The sequence below is a fragment of the Oncorhynchus gorbuscha genome, linkage group LG11 (genome assembly GCF_021184085.1).
Source record: "Oncorhynchus gorbuscha isolate QuinsamMale2020 ecotype Even-year linkage group LG11, OgorEven_v1.0, whole genome shotgun sequence".
Classification (NCBI taxonomy): Eukaryota; Metazoa; Chordata; class Actinopteri; order Salmoniformes; family Salmonidae; genus Oncorhynchus; species Oncorhynchus gorbuscha.
In genome coordinates this window covers 38,193,147-38,212,147 of record NC_060183.1, presented here as the reverse complement: position 1 = coordinate 38,212,147, position 19,001 = coordinate 38,193,147, and the positions used below count along the sequence as shown (strand labels likewise).

The following is a 19,001-nucleotide window of genomic DNA, read 5'->3' as shown; positions in this document are numbered from 1 at the left end:
GCAATACACTGACCTTCCTTGTGCGGGTTCGTCCTGTAGGTAGACGAGGACCTTGAGTGTGTTGAGGAGTTTAGCACTTTATTCTCTCATTTCGATTATTCTAACATAAATCGAACCATGCCGGGTTCGGTGGAGGTTCCCACTTTTAACGACTTGAATGTTGAGGAGGTAAGCACGAATCATATTATTGAGGAACAATCTGGTTGGCAATGCTAGCTAGCTAGTTAGATAAATCAGCTGCAATTGCAGCTAGCATAGCACTAGCAGGCTGGAAACCCTTAGTTATAACGTTTCTAAATAGGCTACTACTGTACTGGCTTTAGAAGCTAGGTTTCGTGTGCTAGCTTTTGTGGTGATTGGAAAGTATTGTATACGCATAGCTAGATTGCGATAAGATCTGGGTAGAACGTTTGCTAGCGTTTGGGACGTACAAACACAGCTGTCTCTAACATGCCCAGGGTTGTTGACTATACCCTACAGTGCAAGATAAGCTAACAAGCTAGCGTGTTGTTGTGGAATTATTTTGCAATAGGCAACTAGATTAGGCTGTTAATGTTTGATATCGAAGTAGGCTAGACGTGTCTAAATACGGCATGTGTGTTTGTGTTAAATAGTGTCATATTCTTCCCTTGCTCGTGTGTAGATCAGTGTGTCGTCTGCGGTGCTGAAGGGAGCTGCCCACCACTATGGCTCTCAGTGTGACAAGGCCAACAAGGAGTTCATGCTCTGTCGCTGGGAGGAGAAGGACCCAAGAAAGTGTCTGAATGAAGGGAGGAAAGTCAACGAGTGTGCTCTTAACTTCTTCAGGTAGGCAATCATAGTGTTGAGTGACTCCACACCCAAGTGGTAAAGGTAGGTCTGTTTTTAACTTGAGCCACTTCAAGACTGTCTTAGTGTCATTAAATAATCAGTGATAGTTGTTATGCGATTAGATGTTTTTTTGTTGTTTTTTTCCCTGTATGTTTATGAATGAAACTGCTGATCCACATTCAGCTCTCATCTCTACAATAGCATGCTAATCTTAGAGGTCTGCTGTTTTAATTTATCGTTTTTTTTTTACCGCTTTGTTTTCATCCAATGTTATGTTTGGGTTAAACTTAGCACATGTTCACCTTTCCACTTCTGTTCTCTAACTGACCAACAAGAGTCAAGAGAGGGAGGCTGTAGCTATAGGATAACTATAGGCTGCTGCTTCTCTGTCATAATTGGGATACAGATGGAAGTGGTCTGCCCTGGGTTGTCTCACTGTGGGGCATGGTGTCTGTGTTTACATAAGGCTGCTGTGCACTAATAACGCAACCGGACGAGCGAGCGCGCGCGTGCACACACAGGCACACACCTCTGCAGTGACTGGAAGCTGTCACTGAATGGGGCAGGGCTTGACATGCAGACTCTCTGTGTCAGGTCCACAAATAGCACCACTTCCAAAGCAGGGACCAATAAACAGTTCTGGTCCCAGATGTAAACATAGGGCTTCTGAGAATGGTAATGCATGTCATTATTGTAATGGTGCCAGATTTGACAAACTTATAATTACACCTGGTTGTTTAGGCTTTGGAGGCCCTACACCCACCTCAAAGTTGTAGCTCACTCACATTACAAATGTAAATAATCCTAGGTGTAGCTAGATAGTAGTATATGCATCTGGAATGTCTTTTAACAAAATCTGGTTCTATTATTATGAACCCACTTGTTCATTTCTCAATAAGAAAGTCAACGCATGTGCTTGTAAAGGGATACATTTCGAACTCTAGTTGCCTGGGTAAGATGGAGTTGCCGGAGTGTGATTTGGGATATTTGTCAGTGGCCTATTCTCCTGATAGGAGCAATAGGCTTAAAGGCTGATTGCCATGTGTGTTTTTCTGTTGCTCGTGAGAAAAACGAGATTTCAGTCTTGGAGCAGAGTTTTCCGTTTGCCGGTTATAGCCTGTTTATGGCCGCATTTTTTTTTAGATAGAAAAGCTGGTAAATAAAATTAGCACTGGCCAATTGTCTGGGAGGAGAAGAAAAATCTCATTGTAAAATAATTATTTTAAAGCCTATTTATGTAAATACCAGTCAATAAATTCATATGACTTGTCATGCTTATTCGTTTATAGGTTAATATGCATAATTTTGTGGAATTAAATGTACATGTCTGTGCAGTATATATTTGTTATGTATCTTGTTTATCATACAGATACAGAGCCTAGTTTCATCAGAGACTCTGTCCGACAGCACAAGATGTGCCGCTACAGCATCTAAAACAGTAAATACATAGATAACGGAAGGCAGGCTTTTCCAGCGTGTCGCACACCACTTTTCAATGAGCTGGAGGCAGTATGCATTTTGAAAACATATACTTAATTGTTTGAAACCTAAATGTTTTACTTCTTATTTATTATGAGGCATGTCTTGCTTCAAAGTAGCACAGTAACCCACAATATACAATTGCAAACCTGCAGAGGTATAACCAACCACCTTCCAGATCACAAATCAAGCAAATTGGCTTCCATCTGTGATCAATTGTAGTGATTGATTAGTTCAGAATAAAATCAGTTGTTCTTAGAGGACTCCACTGCTTAGTAGTGCAATTCAAAGCATAAAATCCACTATGGGCGGAAATGTACATTCAGAAGATCTATGAGATAAAGTTGTGCAAAGGCTTTGCCTATCCCTCGGAGCACAGTTAAGACCATTATTAAGAAGTGGAAGGCTTATGGCACCACCCAGACCCTGCATAGATCACGCCGTCCCTCCAAACTGTATGACCGGGCAAGGAGGAGACTGATCAGAGAGACTACTAAAGAAGCCAATGGAGACTTTGAAGGAGCTTCAGGCCTTTATGGCAAAGACTGGTCAATGTGTGCATGTGACCACAATATCACAAGCTCTTCACAAATCTGGCCTCTATGGGAGTGTGGCGTGAAAAAAAACACCCCTCAAAAAAAGCCACATCAAGTCTCATTTGAGCTTAGCCAAAAAGCACATTGTAGATTCCGAGGCCAAGTGGCAAAAGGTGCTGTGGTCAGATGAGACCAAAATTGAACTTTTTGGCCTGAACGCAAAACAATATGTCTGGCGAAAACCCAATACATCTTTCCACCCAAAGAACACCATGCCTACAGTAAAGCACGGCGCTGGCAGCATCCTGTTGTGTGTGTGTGTGGGGGGGGGTTCTCTGCAGCAGGGACTGGAGCACTTATCAGGATAGAAGGGGAAATGGACAGTGTAAAATACTTACAGATTCTTGAGGAGAACCTGCATCCCTCTGCCATGAAGTTGAAAATGGGAAGATGGATCACGTTTCAACATGACAATGACCCAAAGCACCGCTAAAGCAACCGTACAGCAGCTGAAGGACAAGAAGGTGAATGTCCTTGAGTGACCTTGTCAGAGCCCCGACCTAAATCCCATCCAGAATCTGTGGAATGACTTGAAGAGTGCAGTCCATGAGCAGTCACCATGCAATTTGACTGAGCTTGAACAATTCTGCAAGGAAGAATTTGGCAAATATTGCAGTCTCGTTGTGCAAAGTTAGTAGAGACGTAGGCACAATCCTAGTCATATTAGCAACCCATGCTAGTTGTTTCATATTAGATATCCCCTCTTAAAATGTCTAATGGATATTTTTCATTCTGTCACATGAAACCTCTTGCATGTGTGGTGTGCTTTTGACAACTTTCCCGGTAATTGCATTATGGAACGAACATTCACACAGCCTACTGCCTTGTGCACACTGCTGCACTTATAATGTAATGGAATTGTTAATCAACATTTTAAGCTATGTACATACACACAATTTTGGGGTCACTTAGAAATGACCTTGTTTTCCATGAAAACATGCATGAAATGAGTTGCAAAATGAATAGGAAATATAATTAAGAAGTTATAAAGTTATAAATAATTATTTTTAATCATTACTTTAGTCAAAGAATCCTCCATTTGCAGCAATTACAGCCTTGCAGACCTTGGTGTTCTCTAGTTGTCAATTTGTTGAGGTAATCTGATGAGATTTCACCCTGGATTGGCATGGTGGGCACTTCCTACGTACCATACGGTCAAGCTGCTCCCACTACAGCTCAATAGGGTTGAGATCCGGTGACTGTGCTGGCCACTCCATTATAGACAGAATACCAGCTGACTGCTTCTTCCCTAAATAGTTCTTGCATAGTTTGGAGTTGTGCTTTGGGTCATTGTCCTGTTGTAAGAGGAAATTGGCTCCAATTATGCGCCGTCCACAGTGTATGGCATAGCTTTGCAAAATGAGTGATAGCCTTCTTCAAGATCCCTTTTACCCTAGTCAAATCTCCCACTTTACCACCACCAAAGCACCCCCAGACATCACATTGCCTCCACCACGATTGACAGATGGCGTCAAGCACTCCTCCAGCATCTTTTCATTTTTTATGCGTCTCACAATGTTCTTCTTTGTGATCCGAACACCTCAAACTTAGATTTGTCTGTCCATAACACTTTTTTTCCAATCTTCCCCTGTTCAATGTCTGTGTTATTTTGCCCATCTTAATCTTTTCTTTTTATTGGCCAGTCGGAAATATGTCTTTTTCTTTGCAATTCTGTCTAGAAGGCCAGCATTCCGGAGTCGCCTCTTCACTGTTGACGTTGAGGCAGGTGTTTTGCGGGTACTATTTAATGAAGCTGCCAGTTGAGGACTTGTGAGGCGTCTGAGAAACAAACGAGACTAATGTACTTGTGCTCTTGCTCAGTTGTGCACCGAGGCCTCCCACTCCTCTTTCTATTCTGGTTAGAGCCATTTTGCGCTGTTCTGTGAAGGGAGTAGTACACAGCGTTGTACGAGCGCTTCAGTTTCTTGGAAATTTCACGAATGGAATAGCCATCATTTCTCAGAACAAGAATAGAATGACGAGTTTCAGAAGAAAGTTCTTTGTTTCTGGCCATTTTGAGCCTGTAATCGAACCCACAAATGCTGATGCTCCAGATACTCAACTAGTCTAAAGGCCAGTTGTTTTGCTTCTTTAATCAGAACATCAGTTTTCAGCTGTGCTAACATAATTGCTAAATGCTTTTCTAATGATCAGTTAGCCTTTTTAAAATAATAAACTTGGATTAGTTAACACAACATGCCATTGGAACACAGGTGCGATAGTTGCTGATAATTGGTTTCTACGCCTCCAGCTACAATAGTAATTTACAACATTAACAAGGTCTACACTGTTTTTCTTATCAATTTGATTTGATATCTTTTTCAAAAACAAGGACATTTCTAAGTGACCCCAAACTTTTGAACGGTAGTGTATAATACTCAACATTTGTTCCATAGTCCGTTTTGGAATAGTCTATTTCTTTCTCGACAAGCTGACCATCCTCGACTTGCATGTTCTGTTAATATTAATTACCATAATCTAAATGTGATTTGTCATTCTGAGCACTGTGGATGGACGCCCTAATCAGGTTATACACCCATTGCATATGGGTCCGGTAGGTTTTGCAAATGTCCGGTAAATTAAAATGCTGCCAGTCTGGTCTGGCGCCACATTTCCCTAACAAAAACCCTGTCTTGGAGGTATGTTTCCTGACCGATTCTGCGTTTGGTTAATGTTTGTCCTCCATGAGACACTGTAGATGCAGAAGCCTATTTCACTTCCTCAAAGTCCCCAAAATGAAGATAACTCAAGAAATCTAGTTGCTCAATTTTACATCTAAGGTGTTTGGTGCAGTATTTCTCAAGTAGAAAAATGTGAAACGTGTTGTCTTAACCTCAAATGTAATGGCAAAATGTAGATTTCCGCCTAAATAGACATACCCAAAAGTAACTGCTATTCATGTGTAATTCCATGATTCTGACATGCCAAAACTTGTCATATTTGGAAAGAAGACATCTTGGAGATTGAGGAAAAGATCAGAAGATAGGAGTTATATCGTTCAGAAAACACAAGATCAAGCACACACAAATAACTTATTTATTTTGAAAGTCATCTTTCATTGAGTTTGCTTAAAGGCACCTAAAGGACTCTCAGACCATGAGAAACAAGATTCTCTGGTCTGATGAAACCAAGTTTCAACTGTTTGGCCTGAATGTCTGGAGGAAACCTGGCACCATCCCTACTGGGAAGCATGGTGTTTGCAACATCATGCTATGGGGATGTTTTTCAGCGGGAGGGACTGGGAGACTAGTCAGGATCGAGGGAACGATTAACAGAGCAAACTACAGAGATCCAAGAACCCGCTCCAGAGCACTCGGGACCTAAGACTGGGGCAAAGGTTAACCTTCCAACAGGACAACGACCCTAAGCGCAATGCAGGAGTGGCTTCGACACAAGTCTCTGAATGTCCATGAATGGCACAGCCAGAGCCCGGACTTGAACCCGATCTAACATCTCTGGAGAGACCTGTAAATAGCTGTGCAGCAATGCTCCCCATCCAACCTGACAGAGCTTGAGATGATCTGCAGAGAAGACTGGGAGAAGCTCCCCAATTACAGGTGTGTCAAGCTTGTAGCATCATACTTAAGGAGACTCGAGGTGGTAATTGCCGCCAAAGGTGTTTCAACAAATTGAGTAAAGGGTCTGAATATTATTAATATTATTTTTAATACATTAGCAAAATGTCTAAACTGTTTTTGCTTTGTCATTATAAGGTATTGTGTGTAGATTGACGAGGGGGGGAAACAATTTTAATACATTTTAGAATAAGGCTGTAACATAACACAATGTGGGAAAGGTCAAGGGGTCTGAACTCGGGATGCACCGATATGACATTTGTCCGATATCGATATCCGATATTTTCTTTGCCCCCCATAAAAACAAGCCCCGATACCGATATTTAAAATTTTAGCGGCCTTTTAAGCATTCTAGTACAGTTAAATAGTTAGAACAGAGTGTCATATGTTCATTTGTTAAGTTAGGAACAGGTTGTTCAATAACTTGTAAATTAGAAAAAATTACACCTCCATGAATGTATTTTATCACATAACAGATATTCATGAAAAATATTTTAGCTGCCCCGCATTACAAAGATGGTGGTGGCTCTTCTTACTATCCAATCTTGACCGTATGCTTTGAAAGGAATATTGGTTTAAACTAAAAATGCAGTTCATCATTTTAGCTTTAACTGCTTAAACAAATGACTGTCTCTAGGCTGTCAAATTGCTATAAATGACAACTTAAGCTTTTCAAATGTGCTCAGCTGATTTGATTAATAAAATGAGAGCAAATTTACAACACATCTAATCTTTCATTTAGGGAAAAAATACTGCCTTGTATTAAATTAAAATCTTGACCTATACATGAATGAACAACAGAAAAGCCATTCGGCTTAGTAACCATGTTACCAGTGACTCTAGATGGCTGGGTTACAATATGACTGCCCATTTACAATTTTAACATTTGGGTGAGGTTTTTTTTCACAAAGAGGACCTGCTCGGCTTTGTCACGAGAGTCTGTTTCTTTTTTCGTCCACAATGTGTGAAGCTGCACTGAAAAAGGCGCTCACTGTCCACCCTAGTACAGGGAGAACCAAGATACATGCGCAAAGCTTTAGCTAGGATGGGGAAACGGTGCTTGTTACTTCTGTAGTGTCCAAGTGCATCTTCATTCCTGGGAATAATAGGTTGTCAGGTATCCTAGTATCTGCCAATAATGGGGGGGGGGGGGGGGGGGGGGGTTAGGACATTTAATAAATTATTTTTGCATTCCAAAGAATCACACAGTTGGCCGGTAACAGAAAATGAAAATACACCGCCTCACACACACACACACTCTGACCAAAAGTTATTTTGTTGGCATTTACGTATGTCTCCATTACCAGTAAAACATAATCAAAACCTATTTATTTCACTTACTTGCTGTGCTGTTTTGTTCTTTTGTTTGGTCGTTTCATTCTCAACCAGGATTTCATCATGCATGTCAAGCAGTGACGTTTCATCCCTGTCTGTCCGTGGCCTCTGCTGTCGTGGGTCCTCTTCTTCGGTGCGCACGGTCACTGTGTCCGTTTCCATCTTGTCCAGCTGTGTCTGTTAACGTTTCACGTAGTGTCTGTTAACGTTTCACGTAGTGTCTGTTTCTTGTCTACATCGGAGTAGCGGTCCTTGTACCTAGCATCGAGCACGGTGTCGACACAGTAAAGAGGCTCAGAGAGAATGCCTGTTAAAGGAGTAGCAGTCCTTGTACCTAGCATCGAGCACTGTGGCGACACAGTAGAGGCTCAGAGAGAATGCCTGTTAAAGAAGTAGTGGTCCTTGTACCTTGCATCGAGCACGATGGCGACACAGTAAAGAGGCTCAGAGAGAATGCCTGTTAAAGAAGTAGTGGTCCTTGTACGTAGCATCGAGCACGGTGGCGACACAGTAGAGGCTCAGAGAGAATGCCACCGAATCGCTTGTTCACAGCGTCTAGTAGAGTACTTTTTGCAAGTTTTAACCGCACGGTCTATGTCGAAAGTTGTTGTTGAGCAGGCGTTTCAGTGCCATGACAGAGGGTATCACGTCTGCTGCAGACACAGTTGAATAACTTTTTCTCAAGTCAGTTGTTCGAATGGAGCTAAGAGTGTGTTCATGTTTTCAATTGAGTCCACTGGTTTGTACTGATTGTTTCAGGTAACTCAGTCAGCTGCGTACACGCCAAGCACTCGTTTTTGTTCCAGCAGGCTCTCGATTATGTAAAAAGTACCGTTCCATCTGGTGGAAACGTCTTGCTTAATTAAGCCTTTTTGTTTTCACTCCAAGCTGCTCCTGTATTGCTTGCAGGCTGCTGTATGCTTCTGTGAGTGTTTAAAATGACCCACTATCTTCCTACCTGTTGCCACTATGTCAGATATGCTGCGTTGGGCCAAAACACCTTCGTTCACAGCCAGTTGCAGTGTGTGTCCCATACATGGCAAACTGGCAACTCCACATTCTTCCAAAGCTTTTGTCATGTTACGTGCATTATCACGTAGCACAGCGTGTACATTGTTCTTGGGGATTTTCCAAGTTTCAAACATTTTCTCAAATGCCATTGAAATGGCAGCAACGGTATGAGAACCAGCACATTCTTGAGCATGCAATATGGCTTTCCTCGATACGAAATCCTCGTCGACCCACTACCCACTGTGCTGTCAGACTCGGCATGCTCATGGGGCTGACGTCGCTGGTCCAACTGTCAGTCGTAACGCTAATAGCAGTGACGCCCATAGCAAGTAGCTTGTGGATGTGCGATTCAACAAGACTGTGTAACTCCAGTAGGGCAACATCTGAAAAATAGCGGCTACTTGGTAGTGTGTACCGGGGCTCGAACGCCAACCTCATCCACAACAGAGAGCGGTTGATTGTCAAGGGCAATGAATTCCATTATCTTGGCATTAATGGATTTCGCCTTTGAGTTGTCTCTCTGAAATGTTCTTACTCTTTCAAATGACTGCTTGACTTGAACTTGTTTAGTTGTTGGAAGTGTGCACTTAGTTTTTATTTCTCCTTTTGTTCCAAGTCGTCGATGAACGTTTGGGGGTAATGCACTTTCAAATGAGTAATTAGGTTTGTGGTATTGAAAGATTTCACTTTCTCCCCTCAGGAAATAAAAGCAGCACAAACGTTGCATATGGCCTTTTTGTTATCTTCCTTTGAAACTTCCAAATCGATCCACACAGCAGACATTGTGGGCCAGGTTAGGAATGCTGTGTTGCACGTTTAGCGCTGTATTTTTCGTGGCGTCATTACGTCACCTACCTACGCTATATAGGTATGCACTTCAGCTTTAACATCGGCGTTAAACTAGACATCGGGCCGATGCTGATGTTGGCATTTTTGGCTAATATTGGCCGATTCTGATACTCTCGCTGACTATATCGTGCATCCCTTATCTGAACATGTTTCAAAGGCACTGTACAATGTAGTCAAATGACACTAGAACAACCGTTAATGACTCACCAATGCCAATATAGGCCATTTTACAAAGAGATCCTCTTTTAAAGGGAGTCACTCTAAATAAGTCAACAGCTGCCCGGGGAAGTGATTGTCTGAGTTGTCACCTTAAAAAAAGTGTGTCCTTAACAAATGCTTGCTTCAATTTCTCCTCCAGGCAGATAAAAGGAAGCTGTGCCGAGTCCTTCACAGAGTACTGGACCTGCCTGGACTACTCCAACCTGGCGGAGCTGCGTCAGTGCCGCAAGCATCAGCAGGCCTTTGACAGCTGTGTGCTGGACAAGCTTGGGTGGGAGAGACCCAACCTGGGAGAACTGTCCAAGGTGAGTCCCCCGGAGGTATAATGCCTGCAGCTATACTGCCTCGCGGTATAGTTCGGGGCATTTTAAAAGTTACTCGACAGTAACAACCGGTATGTCGTTAGTGTAACAGACTCTCATAGGGCGATTTCAAGCCCCAAGTTTATTAGCAATCATTTAATAATAACCCGATAAGGCCTGGGATTAAAAAGTTGGCTTGTGTTTGCTAGCTAGTTAGCAAACGTTAGCTTTTCATTTCTGTGCAACAGTCTCTGTTTGGGACGTACAAGCAGATGTCTATAACATCTACTGTTGTTAGATATACCCTACAGTGCAAGATAAGCTAGCTAGTGTGTTGTTGTGGATTTCTTGTTTTGGAATGTGACAAACTCTCATAGGGTGACACCAAGCCCCAAGTTCACTAGCAATCATTTAACAATAACCTTTGTAATGAAAAAGATTTCTGATATATTATGCCCCTGACGTGCAACAGTTAATCCACTTATGAAGTATTTTTAGCTTTTGAATGACTAGCTGTATACTGCTGTATACTTGACTTTCAGTCCTCCAGTTAAAGGGATACTGCGAGAGTTTGACATTTAGATCGTTTTTTTTTTACTTACCCAGTCAGACAGCATTAAAAAGCTACACATAGTAATCAATATTTTGTCAATTCGTTCATTTTTACTGATAAGAGAAATCGCAACATATATGTGAGCGCACGGGCAGTGCCATTGAGACTAATATATCGTTGCGATCTCTATGCGACAACGGGTCAGAATGAGGAAGTGGGTAGAATCTAGTATCAGTCAAATTTACACATTTACTAACTATTGAATGACCACTGTGTTTCCTCCGACACATTGGTGCGGCTTGGTTGGGTTGTGTATCGGAGTACGCATGACTTTCAACCTTCGTCTCTCCCAAGCCCGTACGGGAGTTGTAGCGATGAGACAAGATAGTAGCTACTAAAAACAACTGGATACCACGAAATTGGGGAGAAAAGGGGGTAAAATTCAACAACAACAAAAACATTTAAAAAAATAAACATGTGCAATATGTTAGGAGATAAAGAAGATCATGTACTTTGTTTCACCTGTCACCAAATATTTCGTTATGAACCTTTACCGGTAGTCCCCGGTCATGTGGTATTTGTTTACAAGCACACATGAGAGTCCGGAGCCTTTTGAGTCACTCGCTGTTGTACAGCATATACCAGGTGGTCTAGTTACAGTATGGAATTTACAGCTAATTGTTTGCCAGCTAGGTATCTTATAACTATTAAGTTAACTGTCTAAAATGTGCTAAATTCTCTGCTGTTGTGCATTTGGTATGCTAATTTAGTAGCTAGTTAGCTATCTGGGTAAGTGGCTAGCTTCTTCCAAAATCAAACTTTGTCCGACACATAACGAAAATACATTACTAGGATGTTAGGGATCAAAATGAAACTGTGGTTTTGGTGTTATACTTTGTATTCCATGTTATAGAGAAGCTTCTCGGGAACACAGAACATTTATTTCATGAGGATAGGCCTTACCATTGCTGAGGTCTTATTTTCAAGTGATCGGAAAAGGTCAGAGAGGTCGCGGACTGGTCAATGTTAATCCCTACTCAAAAATGGCTCCAAATCACCTGCCTCAATTCTTTCAACACGTTTTGTCCAGTATCTCAAGATAGGGTTGTCATATTGTTATGACATTTTCAGGGCTGATGTAGAACAGTGTTGATTCAAATAAAAGTACAAATGTATTGAAATTAAAATGCTATACTATGCAAATGTGGGCCTTTAATATACACATGAGGCAGTACAGAATACACAATTACAGTAACTTAAGACCAATAATTTAGGGTAGGGTCGTCATATTATTAACAAATCCTTGTGCTTTATGCAAAACTGAAAGTTTGTTACAATTGATGAAGTTAGAATTCTACTTTTTACTACATTATTGTAGTCCAAGAGGACCATGAGCTGTTGCTATTGATAAGGTGTCCGATTCATCATTTTCAGCTCAAATAGACTTTAATTAGAGGTTGCTTGTTGTGAGCGCTGAGGGAACTTGATGCATCTTTGTTGAGTTATAAAAAAAAAAAAATTCTTAGAATTATTATTAACAATAAAACTTAAAAAAAAATATATATATATATATCACATTTTGACTTGTCAATAATGAGCAGATGACTTAGTAACACAATTATGGTTGCACATTTTGGGGAATATTCAGAGGTGGAAACTTTCCGTGGGACTATATGGGAATTAACGGGATATATGGGGATTAACAGAAATATGCACATTTTATATTAATACAATTTAAATGTAGATGGTTTTTGCATTAGATATGTTTTACCATATCATATGGAGGCAGAAACATTAACCTTTTACCTCATAAGTAGACATGATTGCAAATGATTAAATTCTTCCAATAGAAATAAAATAAAACAATTTAGTTACGAATTGAACTAGTTGACTCTTCACATGGGATGATTTCACTGAACATCAAAAGAAAGGGAATATTGAATGATCCCCAATGATCCATTGCATCTCCCAAAAACATTTTCAACATACATCTGTAAAATGTTAGTGTAGAAACTAAAGTTTTGGTTGTCTTCCTCTTAGGTGTCCATGTCTTCTCCCTCGACCTCCTCAATGTCCACCTCTTGAACATCAGACTCTGAAGCCTCATCTTCATTGTCCGTTTCCAACCTTGTTGAGGATGGTTTGTTGTCAGGCTCAAAAAGCCTCAAATTTGCCCGGATGGCCACCAATTTCTCAACCCTTGTATTGGTCAGCCTGTTCTGTGCTTTGGTGTGTGTGTTCCCAAACAAGGACCAGTTGCACTCCGAGGTGGCTGATGTTGGTGGGATTTGGAGGATAATTGAGGCATCAGGGGAAAGAGCCCCAGATCCACAAAGTCTCTTCTACCAGGTGGCTGTTGAGATATGTTGGCACGACTGCCATATTGCATCTCCATCCCAAAGCCCTTGCTTGGAAGTGTACTTCGCCAGACTGCCAAGAACCTTGCCCTCATCCATTCCAAGGTGGCGAGACACGGCAGGGACGACACCACAGGCCTTGTTGATCTCTGTACCAGACAGGATGCTCTTGCCAGCACACTTGGGCTCCAACATGTACACTGCAGCGTGTATGGGCTTCAGGCAGAAGTTCTCATGCTTTTTTATGTATTTCAGAACTGCAGTTTATTGTTGCTTGGAGCAACAGTGAAGTGGGCAGGACAGTACGGATTTCTTCTCTTACGTCTGCAAGCAGAGCCTGAACATCAGACAGGATGGCATTATCTCCCCCAATCCGTACAATGGCTACTGCTATAGGTTTCAGGAGTTTCAGGCTGCTTACCAATCTTTCCCAAAATACATCATCCAGGAGGATACTCTTGATGGGGCTGTCCATATTGACAGACTGTGATATGGCCATTTCTTGGAGAGACTCCTTTCCCTCCAGAAGACTGTCAAACATGATGCCAGCACCACCCCAACAGGTGTTGCTGGGCAGCTTCAATGTGGTGCTCTTATTCTTCACTTTGCTTGATGAGGTAGATTGCTGCTATAACTTGATGACCCTTCACATACCTAACCATTTCCTTGGCTCTCTTGTAGTGTATCCATTGTTTTCAGTGCCAGGATATCCTTGAGGAGCAGATTCAATGCATGAGAAGCACATCCAATGGGTGTAATGTGAGGGTAGGACTCCTCCACTTTAGACCAAGCAGCCTTCATGTTCGCAGCATTGTCTGTCACCAGTGCAAATACCTTCTGTGGTCTAAGGTCATTGATGACTGCCTTCAGCTCATCTGCAATGTAGAGACCGGTGTGTCTGTGCTCTTGTAGAATACTGGTTGAGTCTACTTTCTCTATGATTTGCTTGACCATCACTTGAATGAACTCTGTTGAACACCGCATCCAGCAAAATAGTAGATACAAGCATGTCTGGTTGGAGGGGTGTATGCTGGGCAAAGAACATTCAGAAATCTCTTCCAATACACATTGCCTGTGAGCATCAGAGGTGAACCAGTTGCATACACAGCTCAAGCAAGACATTCATCAGCATTTCTCTACGTTCCTCCATTGAGTTAAAAAACAACAACGTATAATTCCAAGAGGACCATGAGCTGTTGCTATCGATAAGGTGTCTGATTCTTCATTTTCACCTCAAATAGACTTTTATCAGAGGTTGCTTGTTGTGAGCGCCGAGGGAACTTTATGCACTTGGCTAGATGATTCTGCATCTTTGTTGCGTTTTTCACATATGATTTGGCACAGTATTTGCAAATGTACACAGCTTTTCCTTCTACATTACCTGCAGTGAAATGTTTCCACACATCAGTTAGTGCCCATGGCATTTTCCTGTAAAGATTAGAAAAAAGAGTAAAACAAACAAATACAATTCCATGTACAGATAACTAGTTAAGCAGTTAGATTAAACAACTCCTTTAAGATAAATGTTTTAAAATGAAACGTGTATAGAAACAGGTGAATTAATACTCCTCGGTTAGCAAACTAAAACCCACGTGGTAGCAAAAACTAACTAGCAGAAATTAACAAGTTATAATGATTTAAACACACTTTGCTGTAGGCTACTATTTACTAGTTAACAAAAAATCATGTATGTCATAAAATATATTCACCCCACCCAGTATTGTAATCAAAACTTGTAGTCCTTGGCTCAGACAGTGTAGTAGTGTGGGCTCAATAGCATCTCATTCGTGTGCAAAATCTTGAGAATCAGCTGTACATGTGATGGAAGAATGCATTGTGCATGCAGAGGGTTGCAATTCCATTGAATTGGGGATAGTTTAAACCGAAATATGCCACAAGACCTAGAAATGCCTTGTGTATCCCACAAAAGGTTCCCTGTTATAAGCTAACTTTTAAAAAATGAATTTAAGCAATTTCCCGGGAAGTTTCCGACCCTTTGCAACCCTAGTTGCAACACAACATGGTAGCAGCACAAAACATGATACAAACATGATTGGGCACAAACAACAACACAAAGGGCAAGAAGGTAGAGACATCAATTCATCACACAATGCAGCCACAACTGTCAGTAAGAGTGTCCATGATTGAGTCTTTGAATGAGGAGATTGGAATAAAACTGTCCAGTTTGAGTGATTCTTGCTTGCAGCTCTTTCCAGTTGCTAGCTGCAGCGAACTGAAAAGACGAGCGGCCCATAGATGTGTGTGCTTTGGGGACCTTTAACAGAATGTGACTGGCAGAACGGGTGTTGTATGTGGAGGATGAGGGCTGCAGTAGATATCTCAGATAGGGGGGAGTGAGGCCAAAGAAGGTTTTATAAATAAATCAACCAGTGGGTCTTGCGACGGGTATACAGAAATGACCGGATTATAGAGTGCAGTGATGTTTCCTATAAGGAGCTTTGGTGGCAAATCTGATGGCCGAATAGTAAAGCACATCTAGCCGTTCGAGAGGACCCTTGGGTAGGGCAATAGTGACCTCATTGAGGATCTTTAAGGTAGCAGTGACACATCCATAACCTGAGCGGAAACCAGATTGCATATCCGAGAGTATACTATAGACATCAATAAAGCCAGCCAGTTGATTATTGAAAGGTTTTTCCAACACTTTTGATAAAGAGGGCAAAATAGAAATAGGCCTGTAACAGTTAGGATCAGCTTGATCTCCCCCTTAAATAAAGGACAAACTGTGGCTGCCGTCCAAGTAATGGGAACCTCCCCAGAAAGGAGAGACAGGTTAAAAAGGTTGGAGATAGGCTTGGTGATGATAGGGGCAGCAACCTTAAAGAAGAAAGAGTCTAAACCATCTGACCCAGATGTTTTTTGGGGGTCACATTTCAGGAGCTCCTTTAGCACCTCGTACTCAGTGACTGCCTGCAGGGAGAAACTTTGTAGCGGGTTAGGGGAAAAAGAGGGAGAAGGGGTGGGAGATGAGGAAATGTTGGACAGGCAAGGAGGCATGGCTGAGTCAAATAGAAATTCTGACTTAATGAAGTGGTGATTTTAAAGAGCTCAGCCATGTGCTTCTTGTCAGTAACAACCACATCATCAACATTAAGGGACATGAGCAGTTGTGAGTTTATTCTCCAGGTCTTTAACCGTTTTCCAGAACTTCTTGGGGTTAAACCCACAGAGCGAGAACTGCTCTTTAAAGTAACTAACTTTGGCCTTCCGGATAGCCAGAGTGCACTTATTTGTCATTTGCCTGAATGAGAGCCAGTCAGCCTGAGTATGCTTGTGCCGAGCCTTTCACCAAATGCAATTCTTGAGGTGGAGTAACTCTGCAAGATCACGGTCGAACCAGGGGCGGAACCTGTTTTTAATTTTCTTTATGGGGGTGTGTTTTTTAACAATACCACTGAAAATATTTTTCAAAGGTCCAAGCGTCTACATTTACATTTACATTTAAGTCATTTAGCAGACGCTCTTATCCAGAGCGACTTACAATAGAGTGGGAGGATCAAGCTGATTCTATACCATTTTACAGAGGCCACGAAGGAAGGCTTGCTCATTAAAGTTTTTTTAGCAAGAGTCTATGACCAATCAGGACAGGTCGTTTCACTGAGAAAAACAATTGGCCCAGCGTCGTCTATGTTTGCCCGGGGTAGGCCGTCATTGTAAATAATAATAATTTCTTAAATGACTTGCCTAGTTAAATAAAAAAACAGGTGCATTGCTTGTCAACACTTGGCATAAGTAATTTTACAAATACTTCCAGTGCTGTGTGTCACAGGTCCAATACTATTGGGATGCACTGTAGTTGGTTGAGTGATGATCTGAGTCATATTACAGGCATTCGTCACAGTTAGAAGCTTCCTCTTGAGAGGACAGCTAGTTGCTAATCAGTCAATGTTCAAGTCACCCAAAAAACAAACCTCTGTTAACATCACACACTATCAAGCATTTCACACACATTATCTAGATACTGACTGTTAGCAGTTGGTGGCCTTAAAGCAACACCCTAAAATCATAGGCTTCAGATGAAGCAGGTGAACCTGCAACCACAATACTTCAATAACACTTTAACTTTATATATATGTGTGTGTTTGTGTTTGGAGACCTGCGCCTCAAAGACACTACAGTTTCAACCAAAAATCTCACATTTGTGCTCATCAGACCAAAAGGACCGATTTCCACCAGTGTAATGTGGAAATAATGTCCATTGCTCGATTTTCTTGGTCCAAGCAGGTCTCTTCTTCTTATTGGTGTCCTTTAGTAGTGGTTTCTTTGCAGCAATTTGACCATGAAGGCCTGATTCACAGACTCTCTTCATGTGTATGTGACAAATACAATTTGATTTGATTTGAACAGTTGATGTGTCTTACTTGAACTCCCAAGCATTTATTTGGGATGCAATTTCTGAGGCTGGTAACTCTAATGAACTTATCCTCTGCAGCAGAGGAAACTCTGGGACTTCCTTTCCCGTGGCGGTCCTCATGAGAGCCAGTATCATCATAGCGCTTGATGGTTTTTGGGACTGCACTTGAAGACACTTCCAGAGTTCTTGAATATTTCCAGATTGACTGACCTTTGTGTCTTGAAGTAATGATGGACTGTCGTTTCTCTTTGCTTATTTGAACTGTACTTGGTCTTTTACCAAATATGGCTGTCTTCTGTGTACCACCCCTACCTTGTCACAACAACTGATTAGCTCAAATGGAAAAGAAACCAAGCAAGAGGGGTGGGGGTAGCTATGTTTATTTCCCTGCTTTTGAAAGGAGCTGGCTACTGTACCTGGAGACTACCAGAAATTGTACTGAGCTAACGATATGCTAACTTCAATTATCTCCAAACTGCATGCAGAGACCCATGGTATCCATGAGTTCGTCTGACTCTGGGTAAGTAGGAAAATGACCTAAATCTCAATCCCGCGGTATCCCTTTAAGGTTAGGGTAAACAGTACTATCTCACATTTTGAAAACAGCTTGAAGCTTGTTGACATATTTTAATTGGGCCTATTTACTTGGTTTATGCTTTCTCTTTCAAGCGCAAAACATTCACTCTCCATACGCATAGTATACAAACCGGCCTTTTTTTCTCCCTCTTGTCTTTTCTGAAGTTTAAACCCTTTTGTGTTTCTTCTCAGGTGACAAAGGTGGACACCTCTCGGCCCCTTCCTGAGAATGCTTACCACTCAAGACCCCGGCCGGAGCCCAACCCTGTCATCGAGGGCCAATTGCAGCCAGCAAAGCATGGCAGTCGACTCTTCTTCTGGAGCTGGTAAAGGAGGTAGTCAGTACTCCCGGGTTGAGTTCCCCTAGGTACAGATCTAAGATCAGCTTCCCCTCCCCTAATCCTAACCTTAACCATTAGTGGGGAGAACGCTAAACTGACCCCAGATCAGCATCTAGGAGCAACTTCACCCAACACCAAGAGGCAGTCCTTCAGAGCCTCATTTTGCCTGCTGTCTCCTGCAGCACACCCACTATCTTCAGACAGGAAGGGACTTCTTTGTGCACCAGCCATCGTACAGCTCTCCGATCCCTATGTTGTAGAAATGTTAAAGATTGAACAAAAAGCAACCTATGTGTTTATTGTTGTGAAATAAATAAAAATATTTAATTTAAACTTGTTTAGAACTCTCCCGTCCTGTCTAGTAGTTAGTACATTATATCACACATTAGATCTGGTCCATTGCACAACTTGGCCTGTATCTAATCACAAATAATTTCATGCGAATGTTGTGCTGAAATGTTTCGTCTTGAGTTAGTTAGAAATAACACAATTAAATTGGTACGATCTGTAGGTGGGAGACACAAAGTTGATTGTGCAGACAGGAACAATGTTTATCTCCCACCTCAAATCTTGGAAGTGTAGTCATCAACTTTGTTGCGTAATTGTCTTGTTGGGTTCAGGGT

General features: G+C 41.8%; 1 protein-coding gene across 1 annotated transcript; it reads left to right on the top strand.

The window, feature by feature from the left end:
• The first annotated feature begins 6 nt into the window (after window positions 1-6).
• On the top strand, window positions 7-18,715 carry ndufa8 (NADH:ubiquinone oxidoreductase subunit A8). The gene is made up of 4 exons (XM_046369536.1): window positions 7-168; window positions 644-807; window positions 10,014-10,179; window positions 18,230-18,715. The coding sequence occupies exons 1-4, from the start codon at window positions 118-120 to the stop codon at window positions 18,365-18,367; spliced, it is 519 nt and encodes a 172-aa protein (XP_046225492.1). The 5' UTR covers window positions 7-117; the 3' UTR covers window positions 18,368-18,715.
• Window positions 18,716-19,001: the final 286 nt, after the last annotated feature.